Genomic DNA, 25,709 nt, shown 5'->3' on the forward strand with positions numbered 1-25,709 from the left:
TTCCCGAATAAGAAATAATGGAAACTCAGATGATTCGTTCCACAACCCAAAACTATTTATATAAAAATGATTAATACAAAATATAAAGTAAAATACATAAAACAAATTAACCTGCACTTTTCCTTTATAAAGAATCATGGCTGGTGTGAGTGAGTTTCTAAACTCTTGTGGGATTCCACCCAACGGAACGACACGCGGAAGAGTGTCCCAAAGCAATCGCAGTCCCCCAGTGCTGTAGCAGTTCACCGTATAAGCGCATCCAAAAAGATCGCAGACATGCTATAAGCGCCTGCCGTCGATGGGTGATACAAGGAACATTATAAAGATCCCGCTACAGTAAATAACAGCGCTGTTGCTGTTTCAAGCTGAATAAAGCTGGTGGTGTTAAAGTTCTGAGACTCAGCTTCGTGTTTTGGGGAGCAAGATGGGGACTCGCACTTCACAGCGCGCGCACACATACACACACACACACACACACAGTCACAATGCTGTAGTAAACACTATACGCTTGTACGGATGTTGACTATATGAGTGAGGCACACAGACTCAGACGGAGAATAGGAGACGATTGCCCTCCAGATAAGAGAGAAAGAGAGAGAGAGAGAGACACACTGGGTGAGCGAGCGAGATAAGGAAAGAGAGAGGGAGACGTGCTGGGCGAGCGAGCGAGTGAGATAAGGAGAGAGAGAGAGACATGCTGGGCGAGCGAGATAAGGAGAGAGAGAGAGAGAGACGTGCTGGGCAAACAAGCGAGCGAGATAAGGAGAGAGAGAGAGAGAGACGTTCTGGGCGAGCAAGCGAGTGAGATAAGGAGAGAGAGAGAGAGAAGTGCTGGGCGAGCAACATAAGGAGAGAGAGAGAGACGTGCTGGGCGAGCGAGCGAGTGAGATAAGGAGAGAGAGAGAGAGACGCGCTGGGCGAGCGAGCGAGTGAGATAAGGAGAGAGAGAGAGAGAGACGTGCTGGGCGAGCGAGATAAGGAGAGAGAGAGAGAGACGTGCTGGGCGAGCGAGATAAGGAGAGAGAGAGAGAGAGAGACACGCTGGGCGAGTGAGCGAGATAAGGAGAGAGAGAGAAGAACCATCAGCTCAGTTGTGATCACATGACGCTCAGCAGACAAAGTGTATCCATGCTACTCGTATTGCAAGACATCACTCATTTTATCAAGTCAGAATTTTTTACAAATTTTTTGCTTGTAAACCAAGTTACTCGTAGCGGGAAGGGGGATGATGGAGTCTAGGACTGGATATTTTAATGCTGGTACTTCACCCATTACCCTTACTGGTGGTGAAGTGTGACTTCTGTATGTACCTTTTGATAAAGAAACAAAACAACCAAAGAAAAACCAGCAGAGATGTATTATTTAATGCTGGAGCTTTTAATTAATTAAATCAACTAAATGGGATTTTCATCTTACCGACACGGTTTAAAAAAATATATATATATATTTATAATTTGCAAGGTGCAAATATTCCCCCACATATTCAACATTATACAAACATCACCAGATATTTAGGATTGACTCGGGCCATGATAACCCATGAGAGTCCCATGACGAAGTCCTGCCAGGTGTTGGATGTGCTTTTTAGGGGTGCCAAGCGGCGGAGTCGGAACGCTGGGATGTTTTGGGGACGGCAGCCCCTCTTACTTCAAATTTGGGACCCCCAAACCCACCTGACCGTCCAACCTCGTGCTGCTCCGGGTTCCCTCGCAGTTGCTCCGTCGGCTTCTGCCTAGCGTCGTTTACGCATGAAAGTCCGTGCTCAATGTTCCAGCAGGTGCGTCTGCAAGTCGTGTAACCCGGAAGCCCACATTTTCTAACTCGTCATTCGATCTCCAGGTACAGCGTTACGACCCTTTTGTCACTCTTCTGGAAAAGCAGTTTCAAAAGTGGGGAGTGGGGGGCAAAAAGGAAAAGACCGGAACAAGCTGCTTTATATAAACATTTAAAATTAGGAATGCTACCTGTGTACTCGTAAGCAGCTGCAGTGATCCAAAAGGTCTAACGTTATTTTCTTTTTGTTTCTTAACAAAAAACGTGAACGGTTGTTTCCCTTGAGCGCGTTCATCAATCCGCTTGACGAGGAGGTTTTGCTCTGCCGCGTCAGTCAGGTAGGTAGGTGTTCCTCGCCATCGGTCTCCTGCAGATTACACCGCCGTGTCCGTCTTCTGTGTCCCTTTGTGCGTCTATGAAGTCTGTTTGATTTGGCACTCGCGCTTCGAGCACTGCGCCGGCCTCCACCAGTCGCCATTGTGACAGTGACAGATGTTACACTCGTCCACCTTGACTTCAATGCCAGCTGGGATTATAGTTGTTCCTGCAAAGCAATTTGGACCTGGGGAATAGAAAATAATAATATCATTTAATATAATGTGATCTGTCTGTCTGTAATTTAATATAATGTTATCTGTCTGTCTGTCTGTAATATAATGTTGTATGTCTGTCTGTCTGTCTGTAATTTAATATAATGTTATCTGTCTGTCTATCTGTCTGTCTGTAATTTAATGTGATCTATCTGTCCATCTGTAATTTAATATAATGATATCTATCTGTCTGTCTGTAATTTAATATAATGTTATCTGTCTGTCTATCTGTAATTTAATATAATGTTATTTGTCTGTCTGTCTGTAATATAATGTTATATGTCTGTCTGTCTGACCGTCTGTAATTTAATATAATGTTGTCTGTCTGTCTGTAATTTAATATAATGTTATCTGTCTGCCTGTCTGTCTGTCTGTAACTTAATATAATGTTATTTGTCTGTCTGTCTGCCTGTCTGTCTATTTGTCTGTCTGTCTGTCTGTAATTTAATATAATGTGGTCTGTCTGTCTATCTGTCTGTCTGTAATTTAATGTTATCTGTCTGTCCGTCTGTCTATCTATATATTCAATCTCTATTCTACATTTTGTTTTCTATATAAAGTAGAATGTCTGTCTATCTGTCTCCTGCAGTGGGCTGGCGCCCTGCCCGGGGTTTGTTTCCTGCCTTGCGCCCTGTGTTGGCTGGGATTGGCTCCAGTAGACCCCCGTGACCCTGTAGTTAGGATATAGCGGGTTGGATAATGGATGGATGGATGTCTGCCTGCCTGTCTGTCCATCTGTCTCTTCCCCATACAATACTCAACCTAGACCAAATTTTGCACAGTTTCTAGAACCATAAGGACAAGATAGATCACTTTGAGACCCCAAATTTTTACCCTGGGATTCATGTTTGTTTGTTTGTTTGTTTGTTTATTTATAGAAATCTCTGTGCACACCAGTGCCACCTACTGGCATAGAACAACTATTGCAGTCCAACACCCTTTGACTAAGCTCGACCAAATCTGGACCATAAGGGCAAGACAGAGTACTTTGAAACACAATATTTTAACCCTGGGGGTCCCAGTGGGTATTGGTTTTCCTGTGTGCTACAATTTGTGCGCCAGCGCCACCTGCAGGCTAACAGCTATTTCAGTCCAACAGCCTTTGACCGAATTTGACATAGTTCCACTCTAGGACCAGAAATACAAGATGGACTAGTTTGAAACCCAAAATTGGGACCCTGGGACCGCAGTGTTTGTTCTCTGTGTGCACACCAGTGCTACCTACTGGCTCAGAGCAAGTATTACAATCCTACACCCTTTGACCTTTCTGGGCCAAAGTTTTCATAGTTCCTTTCTAGGATAATACCGACACATTCGACTATTTTGGAACCCAAACGTTTGATCTTGCGGTGGTCTCAATTGTTTGTTTGTTTGTTTTTTTTCCCTGAGTGCTACAGTTTGCCCACCAGTACCACCTGCTGGCTCAGATCAAGTATTACAATCCTATACCCTTTGACCAATATGGATCAGATTTTTCATAGTTCCTTTCTAAAATCATAATGACAAGATAGACACTAAAATAGAACCAAGACACTAGATAGAAACCAAAGTTGTGACCCTGGGGTCCCGGTGGTGGTGGTTTTATTTATTTATTTATTTTTTTAAACCTGTTTGCACACCAGTGCTACTTACTGGCTCAGAGCAAGTATTACAATCCTACACCCTTTGATACAACACCATTTATTTTTTATAGCCCAAAATCACAGAAGAAGCGCCGCAATGGGCTTTAACAGGCCCTGCCTTTTGACAGCCCCCCACCATAAGAAGGCAAGAAAAAAAAAAACCCTTGAACTAATGGAAGAATCCTCAGGAAAGGCAGTTCAAAGAGAGACCCCTTTCCAAGTAGGTTTACTGTGCAGTGGGTGTCAATACAACACAATACACAGAAGAGAACACAAGTCATCCTCAATACAATACAATAGAAATGTTACAAGTACCGAGCAGAGTTGATATCCCATAATAAGATTTTGGATTTGTTTGGATCTCTCTGGACCACCTGATTCTAGGGCCTCAGACCCCGTTTTTCATGTTGTTGCTTTTTGTAACCTGTGCACACACCTGAGCAACGATCCAACACACTGACTGGGTTTGACCAAATTCTGCGCAGCTCCTTCCTAGGCCTGTACCAGCAAGACAGATTAAAAATTGTTGAATGTAAGCCGAGGGACGTTGTGCTCAAACTATGAAAAGCACTAGGAAGAGCACAGCTGGAGTGTTGTGTGCAGTTCTGGTCACCACCGTCCAAGAAAAGACATAGCAACACTTGAAGCTGTGCAGAGAAGAACGACCAGGAGCATCATGACGTAAACTGACCAGCTCAAAGAACTAAACCTGTTTAGTCTGAGCAGAGGAGACCCCACGTGTGGACCCAATTCAGGTCTTCAAAATCCACAAACAATACAATACAATACAATTTATTTGTTGTAGAGCCCAAGATCACCCAAGAAGTGCCGCAATGGGCTTGCCTCTTGACAGCCCCCCCCAGCCTTGACTCTCTAGGAAGATGAGAATGAAACCCTTGAAAGGGGGAAAAAAATGGAAGAAACCTCAGGAAAAGTAAAGAGAGACCCCTTTACAGGTAGGCTGGACGTGCAGTGGGTGTCAAAAAGAAGGGGGGTCAATACAACACAATACACAGAACAGAACAAATCCTCAAAACAGAATAAAAATCTAAATTTTAGAAGTACGGAGTAGAATTTAACAGTAGATGATATCCCATAATATGATTTGGAGAACTCATCCATCAAGCTGTCTCCCCCATTTGGCCATTCCACAACTGAAATAGCGCTAATCCGATGAAAGGACCCCACAATTCCTGCGATCCTCCATCAGGGATGACTTTACCTCAGGCAGGCACGCCAACTTGGCAGGAGGGCCGTGGGCACTAACCACTAATTTCTGTCACACATTTTCATACAAATAAAGGAGCTCAAAGTGCTTTACATGATGAAGAAAGAGAAAAAAGACAAAATAAATAAGAATTAAAATAAGACATTAACATAGAATGAAAGTCAGGGTCGATGGCCAGAGAGGACAGAAAAACAAAAAACTCCAGACGGCTGGAGAAAAAATAAAATCTGCAGGGGTTCAGAGGCCACGAGACCACCCAGCCAGACCCCTCTGGGCAAGTGTCACATTTGAGTACCGAGAAGAGAAACAGAATAGGTGAGGGTGAGTAACAAATTCTAACTCTCATGTTACTTCTGTTTTAGTGCTAATGGCAGTCTGTACAGTTAATCAGCAGCTCTAGGCAGGGTGTGCTAAACTGAAGTGGTGAGTCTTAAAAGCTGAGACCGAAGGGGCATCTCTTACAGTAGCAGGCAGACCACTCCACAGTTTAGGGGGTCCTGTAACTAAAAGCTCGACCTCCCACTGTTATTTTATTAATCCTTGGAATCGTAAGCAGACCAGCATCTTGAGATCTTAATGTGCGCTCTTGACAAGTAGATCCAGCAGAATTCATTCAGCTTGACAACATTTAAGAGGACTCTGGATGAGCCGGTGGGACAGCTTAGCTTATTAGCTAAACAAACAGGCCTGACGTCTGAGAGTCTCCCTCTTGTTTGTCGAACTCCTGACGTTTAATTAAAACGTACCCTGTTTTGACTTTGACATTAACAAGTATTTCTGTTTTTTTTCCCTGTTTATCATATTAGCTCCACCGTATTTCAATCTGCAATAACAAGAAACTGTGAAAACTTCCAAGAAGGTGAATGCTTTTTTCATAGGCGCCGCATCTTGAAGAGACCTAATACAGTGGTGTGAAAAACTATTTGCCCCCTTCCTGATTTCTTATTCTTTTGCATGTTTGTCACACAAAATGTTTCTGATCATCAAACACATGTAACCATTAGTCAAATATCACACAAGTAAACACAAAATGCAGTTTTTAAATGATGGTTTTTATTATTTAGGGAGGAAAAAAAATCCAAACCTACATGGCCCTGTGTGAAAAAGTAATTGCCCCCTGAACCTAATAACTGGTTGGGCCACCCTTAGCAGCAATAACTGCAATCAAGCGTTTGCCATAACTTGCAATGAGTCTTTTACAGCGCTCTGGAGGAATTTTGGCCCACTCATCTTTGCAGAATTGTTGTAATTCAGCTTTATTTGAGGGTTTTCTAGCATGAAGCGCCTTTTTAAGGTCATGCCATAGCATCTCAATTGGATTCAGGTCAGGACTTTGACTAGGCCACTCCAAAGTCTTCATTTTGTTTTTCTTCAGCCATTCAGAGGTGGATTTGCTGGTGTGTTTTGGGTCATTGTCCTGTTGCAGCACCCAAGATCGCTTCAGCTTGAGTTGACGAACAGATGGCCGGACATTCTCCTTCAGGATTTTTTGGTAGACAGTAGAATTCATGGTTCCATCTATCACAGCAAGCCTTCCAGGTCCTGAAGCAGCAAAACAACCCCAGACCATCACACTACCACCACCATATTTTACTGTTGGTATGATGTTCTTTTTCTGAAATGCTGTGTTCCTTTTACGCCAGATGTAACGGGACATTTGCCTTCCAAAAGTTCAACTTTTGTCTCATCAGTCCACAAGGTATTTTCCCAAAAGTCTTGGCAATCATTGAGATGTTTCTTAGCAAAATTGAGACGAGCCCTAATGTTCTTTTTGCTTAACAGTGGTTTGCGTCTTGGAAATCTGCCATGCAGGCCGTTTTTGCCATGCAGTCTCTTTCTTATGGTGGAGTCGTGATCACTGACCTTAATTGAGGCAAATGAGGCCTGCAGTTCTTCAGACGTTGTCCTGGGGTCTTTTGTGACCTCTCGGATGAGTCGTCTCTGCGCTCTTGGGGTCATTTTGGTCGGCCGGCCACTCCTGGGAAGGTTCACCACTGTTCCATGTTTTTGCCATTTGTGGATAATGGCTCTCACTGTGGTTCGCTGGAGTCCCAAAGCTTTAGAAATGGCTTTATAACCTTTACCAGACTGATAGATCTCAATTACTTCTGTTCTCATTTGTTCCTGAATTTCTTTGGATCTTGGCATGATGTCTAGCTTTTGAGGTGCTTTTGGTCTACTTCTCTGTGTCAGGCAGCTCCTATTGAAGTGATTTCTTGATTGAAATGGTGTGGCAGTAATCAGGAAATTGAACTCAGGTGTGATACACCACAGGTAGGTGATTTTTGAACAAGGGGGCAATTACTTTTTCACACAGGGCCATGTAGGTTTGGATTTTTTCTCCTAAATAATAAAACCATCATTTAAAAACTGCATTTTGTGTTTACTTGTGTTATATTTGACTAATGGTTAAATGTGTTTGATGATCAGAAACATTTTGTGTGACAAACATGCAAAAGAATAAGAAATCGGGAAGCGGGCAAATAGTTTTTCACACCACAGTAGAAGACACGCTGCTCCTGTTCCTACGCACTAAACGAATGTTGCAAGGACGCACATCCGAGTTGTCTGCTCTCCCATCGTTGCGGATTTACAGCCGGCCTTCTTAAAGCTTAAAAAATTAAAATCCATTGATTGCAAACTGGGGGACTATTAGCTCGCTTTGCCAAGTCCTAATTCCTATTGATCCGAGGAGCTCCTGGCACAAGATATAAATAAACAGTTTGTGTAATGAGTTAAAAAGACCTCCTCTGTGACCAGCGCTGACATGGACTGCGGTTTGTTTTAACGGCCGCGGGGGCTGACGCCATTCGCTCAATTTTTCTTATTAGGGGCAGCATGGGGACGTTAAAGAATTTTCGCCCTTTGCTTTCTCTTTATCTTCTCTGAATGGCATGGTTGGTGCATTGGCAGCTATAAGCTGGGAGAGGACAGGACCGGACAGGACAGGACAGGACATATACTCTATGTGATGGCATCATAAACACAAACTGGCTGTGGAAATGAGAAAATAGAATTTAACTCCCAGCACAGAGTAGCAGGACGAGGCTCGGGTGGGAGGCCAGGCAGTCCTCTTCCACACTTTCCTTTTTAATTTTCTTTTTCGGTGCATTCAGTCTTGTCAAATGTGTTTTTCATTTGTAAACATGTTGACCTCTCAAGATCGGATCTTCAGTTAAACAGCATTTCCAGGTGAAGGGGATGTAATTGGGGGTGGAAAAAAAAAAGAAAAATTCATGTAATGGTATTTATTGTAAAAATGAAGAGCTATGACATTTCCCTCTGAGGGAACGTTAGAACATTAGAAGAATAATCTGGACGAGGACAGGCCACTCAGCCCAACAAAGCTCGCCAGTCCTCTCCACTTAAGTCGAGTTTTGAAAGTCCCTCAAGTCTTACTGTCTACCGCACTACTTGGTCGCTTTTTCCAAGTGTCTGTCGTTCTCTGTGTAAAGAAAAACTTCCTAACGTTTGTGTGGATGACCTGGTTGGCACCCCAGCAATTCTTTAGACTCCTTAATTGTCTTCCCTCATCCAAACTATCTGATCAAAGAGCACCTCTTCAGTCTATGATAACGTACCATTACTATGCCCACGTAACAAGGATGGGGTCACGGGAAGCTGGAGCCTACCCTAGCAAGTAGTGGGTGCAAGGCAGGAACACCACCTGGACACGGCACCAGCTTGTCACAGGGTGAACACACACCAGGGGTCAAGTTAGCGTCCCCAGTCCACCTAACCTGCATGCCTTTGGACAGTGGGAGGAAACTCATGGGCAGAACATGCAAACTCCATCCAACACAAACGCTGGTGTCCTTACTGCCCTACCACACTATCACCATGCTGCCTGTCAAACAATCAGTATTACTGTCATATCTATCTGTTATTAGTGTTATTTTTTTTTAGTCTTTCATATTTTTCTGCTGTAATACTGGGCCTAGCATATCTGCCCATAATGCATTACACACAGGCCTATAGTGTTATATAGCGCCTTTTTATCCACTGTCTGTTAGTAGAGTCTTTCTCCTCAAGCTCTCCTTTAAACTGCCATCTGCCTTTTGCTCAGCAGTGGTCTCCCTCCACCATAAACACCTGATTGACAGAGTGCTGGTGAGATTGTCGTCCATCCAACAGCTTCTCCGATCTTAGCAGAGGACTTTGTGAAGGTCTGATAGAGTGACCATTGGGCTTTTGGTCACCTCCCTGATCAAGGTCCCCTTAGTCAGTTCAGCAGGACAGCCAACTCTAGGAAGAGTCCTAAACGTCTTCCATTTGACAATGCTGGAGGCCGCCCTGCTCCAAGGAGCACTCGGAGCTTTACATGTGGTTTGATCTCCTTTGCCCACATTTTGATCGTTGAGGTCTACAGAGAGATCCTGACATACAGTGTGACTTGTGGGACCTTCTATACACAGGTACATGTGTGACGTCCAGTCAATTCACTTTGCCACAGGTGGACTCCAATTCTGCCCTATATAAGACAATTCTGTCTGAATCCTCCTTAAAGCTCCTCATGCACACCAGATGAGCCGATTTCGGTTATCAGCAGAGCCCTAATGATGCCGGGAGTGGGGAGCTGTCAAACGCCGAGCCCACTTAACAGAATCGATGAGCCAAAGGGCCACGTCGCCCCGTTATCTCCATGTAGAATCTCATGTCGCTGTTTGGATCGCAGAGGCGTTCTGTCTTGGCTTCCTTGCTAAAGCCATCGGTCACTAAGATGGCAGTGTGGATGTTAGGTGGAGGGCGGAATGCATCCAGACTTAAGGATCAAAGAGACGCACGAGAGGTCCTTCATTTCTTTTGGCACAGCAGCAAAAAGCTTTGAAATGCTGCAAACAGCTGGATACCAATAGAGAATAGTTTGGATTGAGGCCATTTATTTTTGACGCTCGAGGGGGCTTGTTTTTAATGCTACTGCAGTGTGCGCACACACACTCTCAATCAATAAACCCACTTCGACAAATGACTGTGACAAAGGAACAGTTCAAACCACCACAGCCTTGTGTGCTTAGGCCACATCCTCTGGGCTCTTGTAAAGCACGTAATTCACCTCCAGACAGTCAGGTGGCGCTGTGTCCTCATATTTTGAACCTGCAGACTTTGTATATTCAATTTTGAAATTTTCCTTCAATATATTATGATGGAATTTACAGGACCCTTAAGTAACAAACTTTGTAACACTCACCGTAATATAGGAGCCAAATTAATAATAATAATCAGACAGTCAGCCATTGTCCAACCTGCTATATCCTAACACAGGGTCACGGGGGTCTGCTGGAGCCAATCTCAGCCAGCACAGGGCGCAAGGCAGGAACAAACCCCGGGCAGGGCGCCAGCCCACCTCAGGGCACACACAAGGGACAATTTCGGATCGACTATGCACCTAACCTGCATGTCTTTAGACTGTGAGAGGAAACCCACGCAGACACGGGGAGAACATGCAAACTCCACACAGGGAGGCGCCACCGTGCTGCCCTGGAATGTGAAAGGCACTATATAATAGATAGATAGAATGTGAAAGGCACTATATAATAGATAGATAGAATATGAAAGGTATTATATAATAGATAGATAGAATTTGTAAGGCACTATATAATAGATAGATAGATAGATAGATTTAAAAGGCACTATATAATAGATAGATAGATAGATAAATAGATATGAAAGGCACTATATAATAGATAGATAGAATATGAAAGTCAGTCAGTATCCAACCTGCTATATCCTAACACAGGGTCATGGGGGTCTGCTAGAGCCAATCCCAGCCAGCACAGGGCGCAAGGCAGGAACAAATCCCAGGCAGGGCGCCAGCCCACCGCAGGGCACACACACTAGGGACAATCACCAGTGCATCCAACCTGCATGTCTTTGGACTGTGGGAGGAAACCCACGCAGACACGGGGAGAACATGCAAACTCCACGCAGGGAGAACCCAGGAAGCGAACCCAGGTCTCCTAACTGCGAGGCAGCAGCGCTACCCACCGTGCCGCCCCACAAAACATATTAATTATTAAAGAGGCATACAGAACAAAGCAGATAATTAATGAAAGTAACGAGGGAGGAAGCCTGGGTGAAGTATAACATAACATTTGTTCCCAAACAGAACCCCCTACACTAATGTTTACTCCATTTTGTTGACATTTTTATTGCAAGTCGATTTGGATAAAAAGATTCTAGTAAGCAAATGCATGGAAATGTAAACCTATAATTTTCAATTTTCAGGGCCATAAGGATTTGGATTGCACTTCAGCATCAGTCATAAGGCAGGAGGAAGCCCTGCATGGGACGCCAGTCACCCAACTCTACGTCTGTTTAGCTGGACAAGCAGGTAAGAAAATGGATGGAGGTGCTGCTTTCTTTGTTGGTACAGTAAAACCGACCTCAACGTCTGAATTAGATTTACTGCCCGGCCGTTATTACTTTACAACAAATGCATCTGTTCTATTGATCTTCCTAATATGCTGTCAGATCTCCCCACATTCATCTTGCTGCTGCTTCCCAGATGTTATTTCTACATTTGGCTCTTCTCTCTGTATGGTAAAATATGGCTGCAACATAATCGGAGTCATTAGAGGCATGTCAAAGGATTCTGGTTGTGACATCTGTTGTCTGACTCGCTCGCTCGTTTGTTTGTTCACTCGCTCTCCCCAGCCGAGTTTCTTTCTCTTTTGCTTAAAACTGCAGGTACGGACATGTGAGAAAGTAAGTGCACCCCATGAAAGGTTTTTCATAATAATGTCTCCTTCAGACGGGATGCTGTTCTTGGTTTCATCAGTCTTGCTCCACACAGTCTGGAGAGGCCTTTAGGTGCCATGTTAATTCACTTTCTAACCCACCTAACCCAAAGCAGGGTCACAGTGGCTGCTGGAGCCTGTGCCAACCTGGCAACGTGTCTGGTGTTCAACTAGCCGAGGCGGCCACACCTCATGTCTCTCTTCAGACCATTACACCGACTCCCTGGAGCAGAACGCCTTGGGTTCAAATTCTCGATGTCTGCCTACTGTGTAGTCAGGGCTTCAGCATTTCTCATACACTCAACGGCCACTTAATTACCTTGCTAGTCTTGGGTTGGACCCCCTTTCACCTTCAGAACTGCTGTAATTCTTCATGGCAAGGTGCTGGACACATGAGAGACATGATAGCACAAGATTTGTGGGCTGCACATCCATAATGCCAATCTCCCGTTCCACCACAATCCAAGGGTGCTGTATTGGATTGAGATCTGGTGATTGTGGAGGCCATTTGAGTCCAGTGAACTCATTGTTATGATCAGGAAACCAGCTGGAGATGATTTGAGCTTTGGGACACGGCACGTTATCCTGCTGGAAGGAGCCATCAGAAGATGACTACGCTGTGGTCATAAAGGGATGGACAAGGTCAGCAACAACACTCAGGTAGGCTGTAGCATAGAAACGATGCTCAGTTGATACTAAGGGTCCCAAAGTGGGCCAAGAAAATGTCCACCCCACCATCACACCACCACCAGGCTTGAACCATTGATGCAAGGCAGGATGGACTCGCACTTTCATGTTGCTGACGCCAGATTTTGACCCTACCTACCTTCTCAATGTCACAGCAGAAATCGAGACTCGTCAGAACAGGCAACGTTTCGTCTAATCTTCTGATCTCCAATTTTGTTGAGCCCGTGTGAATTGTCACCTCAGTTGAGTGCTCTTAGCTGACAGGAGTGACACCCGGCGTGGTCTGCTGCTGTTGTAGCCCACCTGCTCCAAGGTTGGACGTGTTGTGTGTTCAGAGCTGCTCTTCTGCATACCTCGTCTGTAACGAGTGCTTATCTGAGTTCCTGTTGCCTTTCTGGCCATTCTCCTCTGACCTCTAGCGTCAACACAGAACTGCCGCTCACTGGATATTTTCCCATTTTTTTGGACAATTCTCTGTAAACCTCTAGAGATGGTTGTGTGTGAAAATCCCAGCAGATCAGCAGTTTCTGAAATACTCAGAGCAGCCCATCTGGCACCAGCAACCACGCCACGTTCAGAGTCACATCGATCACCTTGAGGCTCAGTTTCTACTTCAGCTGGTCGTCTTGACAAGGTCTGCAGGCCGAAATGCATTGCGTTGCTGCCATGTGATATCTGCGTTAACAGGAGTTTGAACAAGGGTGGCACGGTGGCGCAGTGGGTAGCGCTGCTGACTCGCAGTTAGGAGACCCGGGTTCGCTTCCCGGGTCCTCTCTGCGTGGACTTTGCATGTTCTCTCCGTCTCTGTGTGGGTTTCCTCCCAGGGACATGCAGGTTAGGTGGATTGGCGGTCCTAACTTGTCCCAGGGGTGTGTGTGGGCTGGCATCCTGCCCAGGGTTTGTTTCCTGACTATTTTAATATAATGTTATCTGTCCTTCTGTCTATCTATACTGCTCAAAAGAATTAAAGGAACACTTTTAATCAGAGTATAGCATAAAGTCAATGAAACTTATGGGATGTTAATCTGGTCAGTTAAGTAGCAGAGGGGGTTGTTAATCAGTTTCAGCTGCTGTGGTGTTAATGAAATTAACAACAGATGCACTAGAGGGGCAACAATGAGATGACCCCCAAAACAGGAATGGTTTAACAGGTGGAGGCCACTGACATTTTTCCCTCCTCATCTTTTCTGACTGTTTCTTCACTAGTTTTGCATTTGGCTACAGTCAGTGTCACTACTGGTAGCATGAGGCGATACCTGGACCCTACAGAGGTTGCACAGGTAGTCCAACTTCTCCAGGATGGCACATCAATACGTGTCATTGCCAGAAGGTTTGCTGTGTCTCCTGCACAGTCTCAAGGGCATGGAGGAGATTCTAGGAGACAAGCAGTTACTCTAGGAGAGCTGGAGAGGGCCATAGAAGGTCCATAACCCATCAGCAGGACCAGTATCTGCTCCTTTGGGCAAGGAGGAACAGGATGAGCACTGCCAGAGCCCTACAAAATGACCTCCAGCAGGCCACTGGTGTGAATGTCTCTGACCAAACAACCAGAAAGACTTCATGAGGGTGACCCAAGGGCCCCATGTCCTCTAATGGGCCCTGAGCTCACTGCCCAGCAGCATGCAGCTCGATTGGCATTCGCCATAGAATACCAGAATTGGCAGATGCACCACTGGTGCCCTGTGCTTTTACAGATGAGAGCAGGTTCACCCTGAGCACGTGACAGAAGTGAAAGGGTCTGGAGAAGCCATGGAGAACATTATGCTGCCTGTAACATCATTCAGCATGAGCAGTTTGGTGGTGGGTTAATGATTGTCTGGGGAGGCATATCCATGGAGGGTCACACAGACCGCTACAGGCTTGACAAAGGCACCTTGGCTGCCATTAGGTATCAGGATGAAATCCTTGGACCCATTGTCAGACCCTATGCTGGTACAGTGGCTCCTGGTGCACGACAATTCCTGGCCTCATGTGGTGAGAGTATGCAGGCAGTTCCTGGAGGATGAAGGAATTGATACCATTGACTGGCCACCACACTTTCCTGACCTAAATCCAATAGAACACCTCTGGGACATTATGTTTTGGTCCATCCAATGCCACCAGGTTGCACCTCAGACTGTCCAGGAGCTCAGTGATGCCCTGGTCCAGATCTGGGAGGAGATCCCCCACAACACCATCTGTCATCTCATTAGAAGCATGCACCGATGTTGTCAGGCATGTATACAAGAACACAGGGGCCATACAAAGTGCTGCGTACAATTTGAGTTGCTGCAATTAAATTTTGGCAAAATGGACTAGCCTGCCACATAATTTTTTCACTCTGATTTTTGGGGCGTCTTTGAATTCAGGGCTCTGTAGGTTGATCATTTTCATTTCCATCAAACGATGTGGCATCCTTTCGTTCCTAACACATTACCCAGTCTATATCAGTATAGATATCCAGGAGGATTTCTTTTTCCCATTGAGATCTGATGTGTTTTCAAAGTGTTCCTTTAATTCTTTTGAGCAGTTTATAATGTTATCTGTCTGTCTGTCTGTCTATCTATATATTTAATCTCTATTCTACATTTTGTTTTCTATATAAAATAGAATGTCTGTCTATCTGTCTCCTGTGGTGGGCTGGCGCCCTGCCCGGGGTTTGTTTCCTGCCTTGCGCCCTGTGTTGACTGGGATTGGCTCCAGCAGACCCCTGTGACCCTGTAGTTAGGATAATGGATGGATGGATGGTTCTGAGTCACATATTGCAGAAAACCTCATGGTGTTTGTGCTATTTTTGTTTATTTTTGCTATGTAAGTCATGAAGCGTTAGGGTAGTGACCCTGTAGTTAGGATATAGTGGGGTGGATAATTGATGGATGGATGGATGGATGGTTGGAAGTTGAACAGGTGTACCTAATAAAATGGCCGCTGAGTGTCTGCTGAAGCACATCTGAGGTTCGGTCCTCCTTCTCGACTTCTCAGGTCTTTTGTTGAAAGGCGTCTGGTGAAGCCACCTCAATCCAACTCCTAGCTGGCAGAACAAGCTGCCCACCTCACTCTGACTCCCTAAATGTGTTTAAGACCCTCTTGTTTGGGGATCTTCTGTTTACCTGATATTAGCTGTTATGCTTTTATAATCTACTAGCTGGCCCCCTGCGGCTCCACCTGTGTAGTGAAACAGGACAAAGTTTAAAAATGAAAAATAAAAAATGTAATGACTTGTATTGAGAAGAATTTCTATTGATAGCTTTTGAGTCTGAGGGCCTCTTGATGTACAATATTTTTGTTTTTGCCGTTGGGGTGAGAATGGAGCTGAAAATGCCAAAAATGTAAAAAGCTGGCGAGGTATCTCTGGCCAAGTGGAGCGTCCAACGTGGCCACCGTATCTGATGGCGTTCAGCTCTGACGGGATGGGGATGAAGAGCACGTGGCCGTGATTTCTCTGCTAATGAGCAGGCAACTCGAGTCCCTCTCTCAAAAATGTCGCATGTTGCTCTTTAACTATCTCTAAATGTCTACTGAACAAACAGGTGCGCTCCAACACGTGGCGAGAGGTAGAGCCACTCAAATGGAGGCTGGCGCGGGAGTAAGTGAGGAGGGCCCTGCCCGGCTGCCTACTCCTGAGGTCCCTCGGCCCACAGCCCCTCTTTCGGATTTGCACGAAAAAATCGGAGCCGCAACCGAACTATGATACTTAGCGCAATGAGAGAAGTCGTAAAATTATAGAAAAGTAGTTAAGTAGTTCTCTCATGAAAAGCAGACAGACAGATGTTGGATTTTATATACATATAGAGATATAGAAATATAGATATATAGAGATACAGTCGAACCTCAGGTCACAAACGTCTCTAAACACGTACAAATCGAGTTCCGACCAAAGAGTTCACCAAACTTTTGCATCTGTTCATGACCGCACACTCGGGTGACGAACAAGCCAGTTTCCCTTCCGGTTCGTACGCGCCGATGATTTCCGCACGTGTTCAGTCTCTCCCTGTACTGTACGTTGTTCTCGGTGCATCACGCAGAGGGACTCTCCATCAAAACTGTAACCTCCTCTCAACCCAGCTTCCTCCTGTGGTATAGCGGCTCCACGGCTCCCGTCAAAAAGGCCAGTTTTAATAAATAATCCCCGCACTCGCGGCTTGGCGAGGGGGTGTGGTGGTCTGTGGCCGAAGCACTTCCTGAGGAGTTTGTGATGTGGGCACAGGTGAGAAGCGGAAAGCATTCCGTAATTGTTCCCAGGAGCTGCTGATTGCCACGACTACCACGTCCTCTTCATAAATAGAAACGCGAGTCGGCTAAAGGGAAAAAGAAGAAAACAGGAAAGGACGGGAGGTTGCGGGAGAAGGCAGGAAGCAGGAGGAGGAAGCCGGTGCAGGAGAGAAAGAGAGAGAGAATGAGCGGGAGAGAGAGAAAGAGAGAGAAAGAGAGCGGGAGAGAGTGAGAGAGAAAGAGAGAAAACGAGTGGGAAAGAGAGAGAGAGAGAGGAGTGGGAAAGAGAAAGAGAGAGAACGAATGGGAGTGAGAGAGAGAGAGAGAGAGAGAGAGAGAGAGAGAGAGAGAGAGAGAGAGAGAAAGAGAAAGAGAGAGTGAGTGAGAGAAAGAGAGAAAGAAAGAGAGAGAAAGAGAGAGAGAGAGAGAGAGAGAGAGAGAGAGAGAGAGAGAGAAAGAGAGAGAGAGGAGAGAGAGAGAGAGAGAGAGAGAGAGAGAGAGAGAAAGAGAGAGAGAGAGAAGAGAGAGAGAGAGAGAGAGAGAGAGAGAGAGAGAGAGAGAGAGAGAAAGAGAGAGAGAGAGAGAGAGAGAGAGAGAGAGAGAGAGAGAGAGAGAAGAGAAAGATGAGAGAGAGAGAGAGAGGAGGGGAGAGAGAGAGAGAGAGAGAGAGAGAGAGAGAGAGAGAGAGAGAGAGAGAGAGAAGAGAGAGAGAGAGAGAGAGAGAAGAGAGAGAGAGAGAGCGCAGGCTCGCGTGCAGCTGAGCAGGGACCCTTTGTGTTTGTCTCTGTGTTATTCAATGTTTTACATTAGTTTACTATTATGCTGTGCACTCTATGATATAATTAACTATTTTTGTTTAAAAATCTTTAAAGAAATATATTTACATACAGTTCAGACGGTCTGGAACCGATTAATTGTATTTACATATTCTGTAATCCTATGGGGAAAATTACTTCGGGTCACGACCAAATTGGGTTACGACCAGAGTTTTGGAAGGGATTACATTTGTGACCTGAGGTTCCACTGTGTGTGTATATATTGTCACATGCGGCTGGGGGTGGAGCTCAGCCGGGACGCCCAGGAGGACCGGAGGAGGGCTTGTACCTCCTCCAGACCATGAGGGGGCAACCGCCCTGGTTGTGTTGGGGGCCACGGGTAGAGGGCTTGGAAGCCCAACCCTGTAGGGACCCGTGGCCACCGCCAGGCGGCGCCCCGGTGCCTGAACAACCCTGGACCTGAGCACTTCCGCCACACCAGGAAGTGCTGGGGGGAATAGAAGTTGGGAAACCCGAAGGGTTAAGGATTAAGGGTTTCCGGGTGCGCAGCTGGCACTTCTGCCACACGGGGGTGTGTCCGCAGGAGATTGTCGGGAAGCAGCTGGAGCCCATCTGGGTTCCCATATAAGGGGGCGGAGCTGGAGAGAGGACTGGAGGCGGCCAGAAAGGCACTTGGTGACTGTGAGGCCTGGACTTTGGGGGATCGGTGCTGGAGGCACTGGGTTTGTGCACTGGACTGTTTGTTGTAAATAGTGTATACGTATAATAAATGAGTGTGTTGGGTGCAGAAACGATGTCCGCCTGTCTGTGTCCGGGTCCCAATCCACAATATATACACAGATATATAGGGATATAGTCGAACCTCAGGTCACGAACGTCTCGGACCACGTACAAATCGGGTTACGACCAAAAAGTCTGTCAAACTTTTGCATCTGTTCACGATCACACACTCAGGTGACGAACAAGCCAGTTTCCCTTCCTGTTCGTACTCGCCGATGATTTCCGCACGTGTTCAGTCTCTCCCTGCACATTGTTCTCGGTCAGACGTGCGTTCATTCGCTGTGAACTCTTTGTGCTCTGCAGTATTTCGTGTGCTTTTGCATTCATTTTGCAATTAACCGTGGCCTCCAAGCAAGTGAAGAGCGGTAGTGTTGGTGAGAAGAAAGTTTTGAAGAAAACTGAAATCGAATTAAAGAAAGAAATTATTGAAAAGTATGAGCGTGGCGCTCGTGTTACTGGTCTTGCCGTCGAGTACAAGAAGTCAAAATCTACGATTTCGACGATTCTAAAGCAGAAAGAGGCCATGAAAGCAGCTGATGTTGCAAAAGGAGTTACAATATTAACCAATCAGAGGCCTCAAGTGCTGGAAGAGGTGGAAAAACTGTGACTAGTGTGGCTGAACGACAAGCAACTTGCAGGGGACAGCAGAAGTGACGCGATGTTATGTGAGAACGCCAGGAAGATTCATGGAGATTTGCTGCAAAATTATCCGTCTACGAGTGGCTAGTTCTTCCTCCTCGCTTCCTCATACTCGACTCCTGCAGGGTTACTTTTCTTGGTTGTTTATGGTTAGTTTTTGTACAAATTACGGATTTTTCAAATGTTCATTTTTTTCCCCTGTGCTTAAAACTCATTAAACAAAAGTGTTTACAGCGAGCGGTGCGTAAGGCCGTAGCGTGAACTCCTGTAATGTTAGTTTTCTCTGTTCAAGGTTTTCTCAGTGTTTTTACATTTAGTTTACTATTACGCTGTGCATTCTATGGTGTAATTAACTATGTTTGTGCTTAAAAATATTTAAAAAAATACATTTACATACAGTTTGTACGGTCTGAGACGGATTAATTCTATTTACATACAATCTTATGGGGGAAATTACTTCGGGTCACGACCAAATCGGGTTGCGACCAGAGTTTTGGAACGAATTACGGTCGTGACCTGAGGTTCCACTGAGCTCTTCACTTGTGGCCGTTAATTTTAATAATAATAATAATAATTCCTTTCATTTATATAGCGCCTTTCTCACTGCTCAAAGCGCTCAGCAATTGCAGGTTAAGGGCCGCCTTGCTCAAGGGCCCAACAGAGCAGAGTCCCTATTGACATTTACGGGATTCGAATTTTGTACCCTTGGCCTGTCTCACTTGTTCCCAAACAGTCACCCCAGACTGATGTCTGGTTCATGTTCATGCAGACGCCCTTTTGTAGGTCGATTTGGATAAAAGCAACATAAATATCAGTTCAAAAAAAGCCACAACACACTGCCAGAGAGGAGTACCAAAGCAATTGGCCCCTCTGCATGGCACTTTAGAATGGCATCTGCTATGTAACAAGACCTCTGTTTGTGCTCTGCGTCAAAACGTAGATAAAAAACCCCATAAAGCCCCCTTCTGTAAAGTGTTACCCCCACACACTCAACACCAAGATGTTTCTAATTTGTTCTAAGCGGCGTTCACTTCAGAATTTCCCGTGCCCACGCCGAGCACATTCAGCGTTTCGTTTTATCTCTGTCCCTCTGTGGCAGTACCCAAGGTTGTTGTTCCCGCCCTTCCTTTTTCTGAGCTCTTCCGCTGCCCCCCAGAGTTTGTATGAATTCATCACAAATCTCTAACAAACAGCTCCTGCTCCCGATGAGAGGCTTTTGGCTTCACTCTTCATTTCTGCCAGCTGCCAGCCAATTTGTATTTCCTCGCCGGCCTTTTGAGACGAGATGATAGGCAACAGCTCTTTTGAATGCCCGTCTCTCAAAGCTTTAGTATGCTTTGTCTGTCTCAGTTTTCTCTCTGGCTTCAGGTAACAGTTGCAGCAGAACATCTGCCTTCTGTGCCAAGGCGGGATTTGAGAGAAACTCGAGCAGTGCCCATCGTGATGATGAGGCGTCTTACTGAGCTGATTTGTGAGCTGCTGGACTTTTTCCAGGCTTGTGATGGACTGGCATCCCATTTGGAGTCGGCTCCTGCATTGTATCCAACAAGTGATGTGGGAAAGGACTCTGGATAATTACATGCTGGAACTGCAGGTCTGACATTGTGGTCAGCAGCACAGGAGCGCCGCAAGGGACTGGACTTTCTCTGGTCCTGTTCAGCCAACATACATCAGACTTCCAATACAACTCAGAGTCCTGCCACGTGCAAATGTTCGCTGACGACACTGCTATGGTGAGCTGCATCAGGAGTGGGCAGGAGGAGGAGTATAGGAACCTAATCAAGGACTTTGTTAAATGGTGTGACTCAAACCACTTACAACTGAACACCACCAAGACCAAGGAGCTGGTGGTGGATTTTAGGAGGCCCAGGCCCCTCATGGACCCCGTGATCATCAGAGGTGACTGTGCAGAGGGTGCAGACCTATAAATACCTGGGAGTGCAGCTGGATGATAAATTGGACTGGACTGCCAATACTGATGATCTGTGTAAGAGAGGACAGCGCCGACTATACTTCATTAGAAAGCTGGCGTCCTTCAACATCTGCAATAAGATGCTGCAGATGTTCCATCAGACAGTGTGGCGAGCGCCCTCTTCTACACGGTGGTGTGCTGGGGAGGCAGCATAAAGAAGAGGGACGCCTCACGCCTGGACAAACTGGTGAGGAAGGCAGGCTCTATTGTAGGCACGGAGCTGGGCAGTTTGACATCTGTGGCAGAGCAACGGGCACTGAGCAGACTCCTGTCAATCATGGAGAATCCACTGAACAGGATCATCTCCAGACAGAGGAGCAGCTTCAGAGACAGACTGCTGTCACCGTCCTGCTCCACTGACAGACTGAGGAGACCCCACACTATACGACTCTTCAATTCCACCCGGGGGGGTAAACGTTAACATTATACAAAGTTATTGTCTGTTATACCTGCATTGTTATCACTCTTTAATTTAATATTGTTTTTATCAGTATGCTGCTGCTGGAGACTACTATATGTGATTATAGACTATTTAAAAAAATTAAAGGAACACTTTGAAAACACATCAGATCTTAATGGGGGAAAAAATAATCCTGCTGGCTATCTCTACTGCTATGGACTGATATGGTGATGTGTTAGGAACGAAAGGATGGAAATGAAAATGATTAACCTACAGAGGGACACGCCGAATGGCCTGTTCTCGTCTAGAGTGTTCTGATGTTCTAATGTATGTTCAATTTTAACATTTAGTAATATAATGCATTACATTTTTCATTCCAACAGGTGGCGCATTGCACCTCTTAACACTGCCTTCACAAATCCCATACCAGCAGAGTCCCATATCTCTATTATATGCTGTGTTGGATATTTATCTACAAAGCTGTCAGTGAAATGTATTGTGCTTTTCTTATCACATACAGTATACTTAGTGAATTTCCTTATCTATCTATCTATCTATCTATCTATCTATCTATCTATCTATCTATCTATCTATCTATCTATCTATTATATAGTGCCTTTCATATCTATCTATCTATCTATCTATCTATCTATCTATCTATCTATCTATCTATCTATCTATCTATCTATCTATCTATCCTCGGTCGATTAAACACATAATACAACAATGCAAGTTTAGGATTAAATGAGCATCATCTACCAATTACTCTTTTATACGATTGGCTGAGCTGCATGGCACGACCTGCAAGAATGGGTAAGGAGGGGTGTTTGAGGTCCGCGTTGAGAACACGACGTACAGTACATCCTGTGAGAGTCTCGTCGTGGGTGAAACGCTGACTCATGGAGGAATCGAGAAGTAAGATGGGACCTCCACGAGATCGGTGAAGGGCAGTGTAAACAGAGAGGGTTGGCGGTATGGGCGAGTTACGTTTAGATCAAGTTTGACGTACTGTGGCGCAGTGGGAACTCTGCCACCTTGCAGTTAGGAGAAAATGGGTTTGTGTCCCGTGTCCTCACCGCGTGGAGTTTGCAATGTGGTTTGAGTACTGAGAACAAGTGACACGTGAATATACAGAATTATTATTATACAGTGGCCGAGAAACGTAGTGCTACATGTTTTGTTTATTTGTTGAAATGTAACATTTCAAATTTGAAACTGACAAATCATCAGGTGTACCGTACTGTATAATATTGTGTTTGACGGTGTGGTGGATGGCCCGGGGGGCACCTCCACGCTGGGAGCTCCAGGAGCAGCAAAGTGTTGCCAGAGATTTACCTCCCCTGGAAAGATAGATGGCAGCCCCCCTGGGTTGCTGCAGTGCCTCAGACTCCCGCATTGGAATTGGAGTTTGGTACAGCCCTGTTGGGGATTGTGGGCACCACCAGGGGGCGCTACAATTACTGCTGAGCCCTGGAGAGCACCTCATCCGTCACACCCAGAAGTGCTGCTGGAAACGCGTCCTCAGACGTCTGGAGCACTTCTGGGTGCCTATGAAAGGAGTCAGAGTCAGGAGGAGGAGGAGGAGAAAGAAAGTAAGAAAGAGTGATAAAAAAGAAGAAACAAAAGGAAAGGAAAGAAAAGTAGCTGTATAGAGAAAATCCCGTTTGCTTTGGTACTTGTGTGCTTAGCGCCCGCCTGTGATTATAATTACAAATGCAGAATTGCTGAAAATTGAAGAATATCAACTGCAAGTTAATAACACGTTCTGCATTCCACAAAAAAAAGTTATGTAGTCCTGGATTTGAACTTTTATATTTTATTTTAATTTTTACCCACACAAAGAAAGATGAAATTCATTTTACAAGGAGAGTAAACATCAAGGTGTCTTCTCTTCTCAAATTGTACCTCATTTTTAAAACATCCGTGCAAACAAAGCAGAAGACCGGGGTGATGCCTCAGGCTTTATTGATTACTTTATAACCTGTGAGCAGATGGGCGCCTGGGACTAGAAATTGTCAAATCGGTTTACAGCTTGGGAAGGGAAGGGAAACGGACAGAGTTAAACCGATCAAAGAGTCTGAGCGAGGACATCCATCATATTGACAGCCAGCCAGTCAAAGGCGTGTCACGAAGAACACGTCACAAATAAATCTGTCTTGTCCGACGGACCAGGACAGAGAAGGGGAAAGAGAGAAGAAGAAATCGATGTCAGAAGAACATACCAAGACACGTGTGACCTTTTCATCTAAACATTGGAGGACAGAACTCCAATCGCTGAATCCAAAGTTTGGCTTGGGACATTCATCTTTGACATCTCTAATTTCATTCATCTTTGACACTTTTTGCAGGCTTTTAGTAAAGATGATGTGGTGCCACATGAGAGGGTGGGCATCAGACTAAAAGAAGTGGCAGTTCAGATGGGTGCAGAATTGGCTCAGACACAGGAAGGTGTGGTGGGATCAGGATTGGATGATATTAAGGGTGGTGACCAGAAGGGGGCAGTGCTGGGGCCGCTGCTATATTTAATATAAAGAAATGATTTAGAAAGAAATATAAAGAACAAGCTGGTGAAGTTTGCAGATGATACCAAGATAGGTGGATTAGCAGATAATTTGGAATCCGTTATATCATCACAGAAGGACTTGGACAGCAGACAGGCTCGGGCAGATGAAATTTAATGTCAGGAAATGTAAAGAATTACACATAGGAAGTAAAAATGGGAGGTTTGAATACACAATGGACGGTCGGAAAATCGAGAGTCCGCCTTATAAGAAAGATTTAGGAGTCGTAGAGGACTCTAAGCTATCGACTTCCGACAATGTTGAGAAGCCATTAAGAAGGCTGACATAGTGTCAGGTTATATAGCGCCTTGATGTGTGGAGTACAAGTCACAGGAGGATCTGCTGAAGCTTTATAACTCACTGGTGAGGCCTCATCTGGAGTACTGGGTGCAGTTTGGTCTACAAAAGGACATAACAGCACAAGAGAAGGTCCAGAGAAGAGCAACAAGGCTGATTCAGGGCTACAGGGTATGAGTTATGAGGAAAGATTAGTTTAAAAATAAGAAGACTAAGAGGAGACCTGACTGAAATGTTTGAAATTATAAAGGGAATTAGTGCAGTGGATCGAGACGGTGACTTTAAAATGAGGTCATCCAGAACACGGGGACACATATAAAGGTCACAATACGAGAAGAACTTAGGAGTCATAGTGGACTCTAAGCTATCGACTTCCCGACAGTGTTGAGAAGCCATTAAGAAGGCTGACATAGTGTCAGGTTATATAGCGCCTTGACGTGTGGAGTACAAGTCACAAGAGGTTCTGCTGAAGCTTTATAACTCACTGGTGAGGCCTCTTCTGGAGTCCTGGGTGTAGTTTGGTCTACAAAAGGACATAACAGCACAAGAGAAGGTCCAGAGAAGAGCAACAAGGCTGATTCAGGGCTACAGGGGTTGAGTTATGAGGAAAGATTAGTTTAAAAAAAAGAAGACTAAGAGGAGACCTGACTGAAGTGTTTGAAATTATAAAGGGAATTAGTGCAGTGGATTGAGATGGTGACTTTAAAATGAGGTCATCCAGAACACGGGGACACAGTTAGAAACTTGTGAAGGGATTTTTCGAGGACAGCTTCAGGCAGGATCTTCTCTCCTGAGGTTCTGCTCATCTGCACCAGGATATAATTTGAAGTATTTGAGGCGGTGATAAATGGAGTTGTGGACATATTGTTTCCATATGTGAAATTTAGCATTTATGTTTACCGTATATACTCTCTTTTAAGTTCTCCCGCGCATAAGTCAGGGCTTGACTGTACCGTATTATTTCCAGTATTTTATAATGTCGGTCGTATAAATCGAATGTGGAAAACTGATGCTATTCCTCTCCAAGAGATTATGATATGCTAACACCCACCTGAGAGTGTAAGCGCGGAGCACACGGCCTTTTTTTACTCTATGTATTGTTCCTTGTGGTGGACGGCCAGGACCCATGCCCCGGCCGGGATGCCCCTTTGACACTTGGCCTGGGGGGAACAGCCATGGTTGGCATACTACTTTCCCAGGAAACGCTTGGTGAAAGCCCCCCTAGGCTGTATCGGGGCCACAGACATAGGACTTTGGAGTTCAGCCCTGTTGGGCTCCGTCGCCACCACCAGGGGGAACTGCATGGCTTCCTGAGCCTTTGTGGGCGGTGATGCAGCCTCACCCGGAAGTGCCGCCTTGTGCAGGTCATCAATCACGGGTGGGCTATGAAGGGAGCCAGCAGCCACCACTCGAGAGGCGAGAGTCGGGAGGAGGAGGAGGACAACGCTTACTGGGA

General features: G+C 45.4%; 1 protein-coding gene across 4 annotated transcripts in view; it reads right to left on the reverse strand.

Annotated features, from left to right (window-relative positions):
- Positions 1-1,358: 1,358 nt before the first annotated feature.
- Positions 1,359-25,709, reverse strand: part of vwc2l (von Willebrand factor C domain containing 2 like) — a 78,214-nt gene continuing 53,863 nt past the window's right edge. For all 4 annotated transcript variants that reach the window (XM_039755338.1, XM_039755336.1, XM_039755340.1 and 1 more), the window contains one exon: positions 1,359-2,335. In XM_039755338.1, the coding sequence (XP_039611272.1) occupies positions 2,187-2,335 (149 nt within the window). In that variant the 3' untranslated portion in view covers positions 1,359-2,186. The remainder of the gene's footprint in view (positions 2,336-25,709) is intronic.

Source organism: Polypterus senegalus, chromosome 6 (assembly GCF_016835505.1).
Source record: "Polypterus senegalus isolate Bchr_013 chromosome 6, ASM1683550v1, whole genome shotgun sequence".
Classification (NCBI taxonomy): Eukaryota; Metazoa; Chordata; class Cladistia; order Polypteriformes; family Polypteridae; genus Polypterus; species Polypterus senegalus.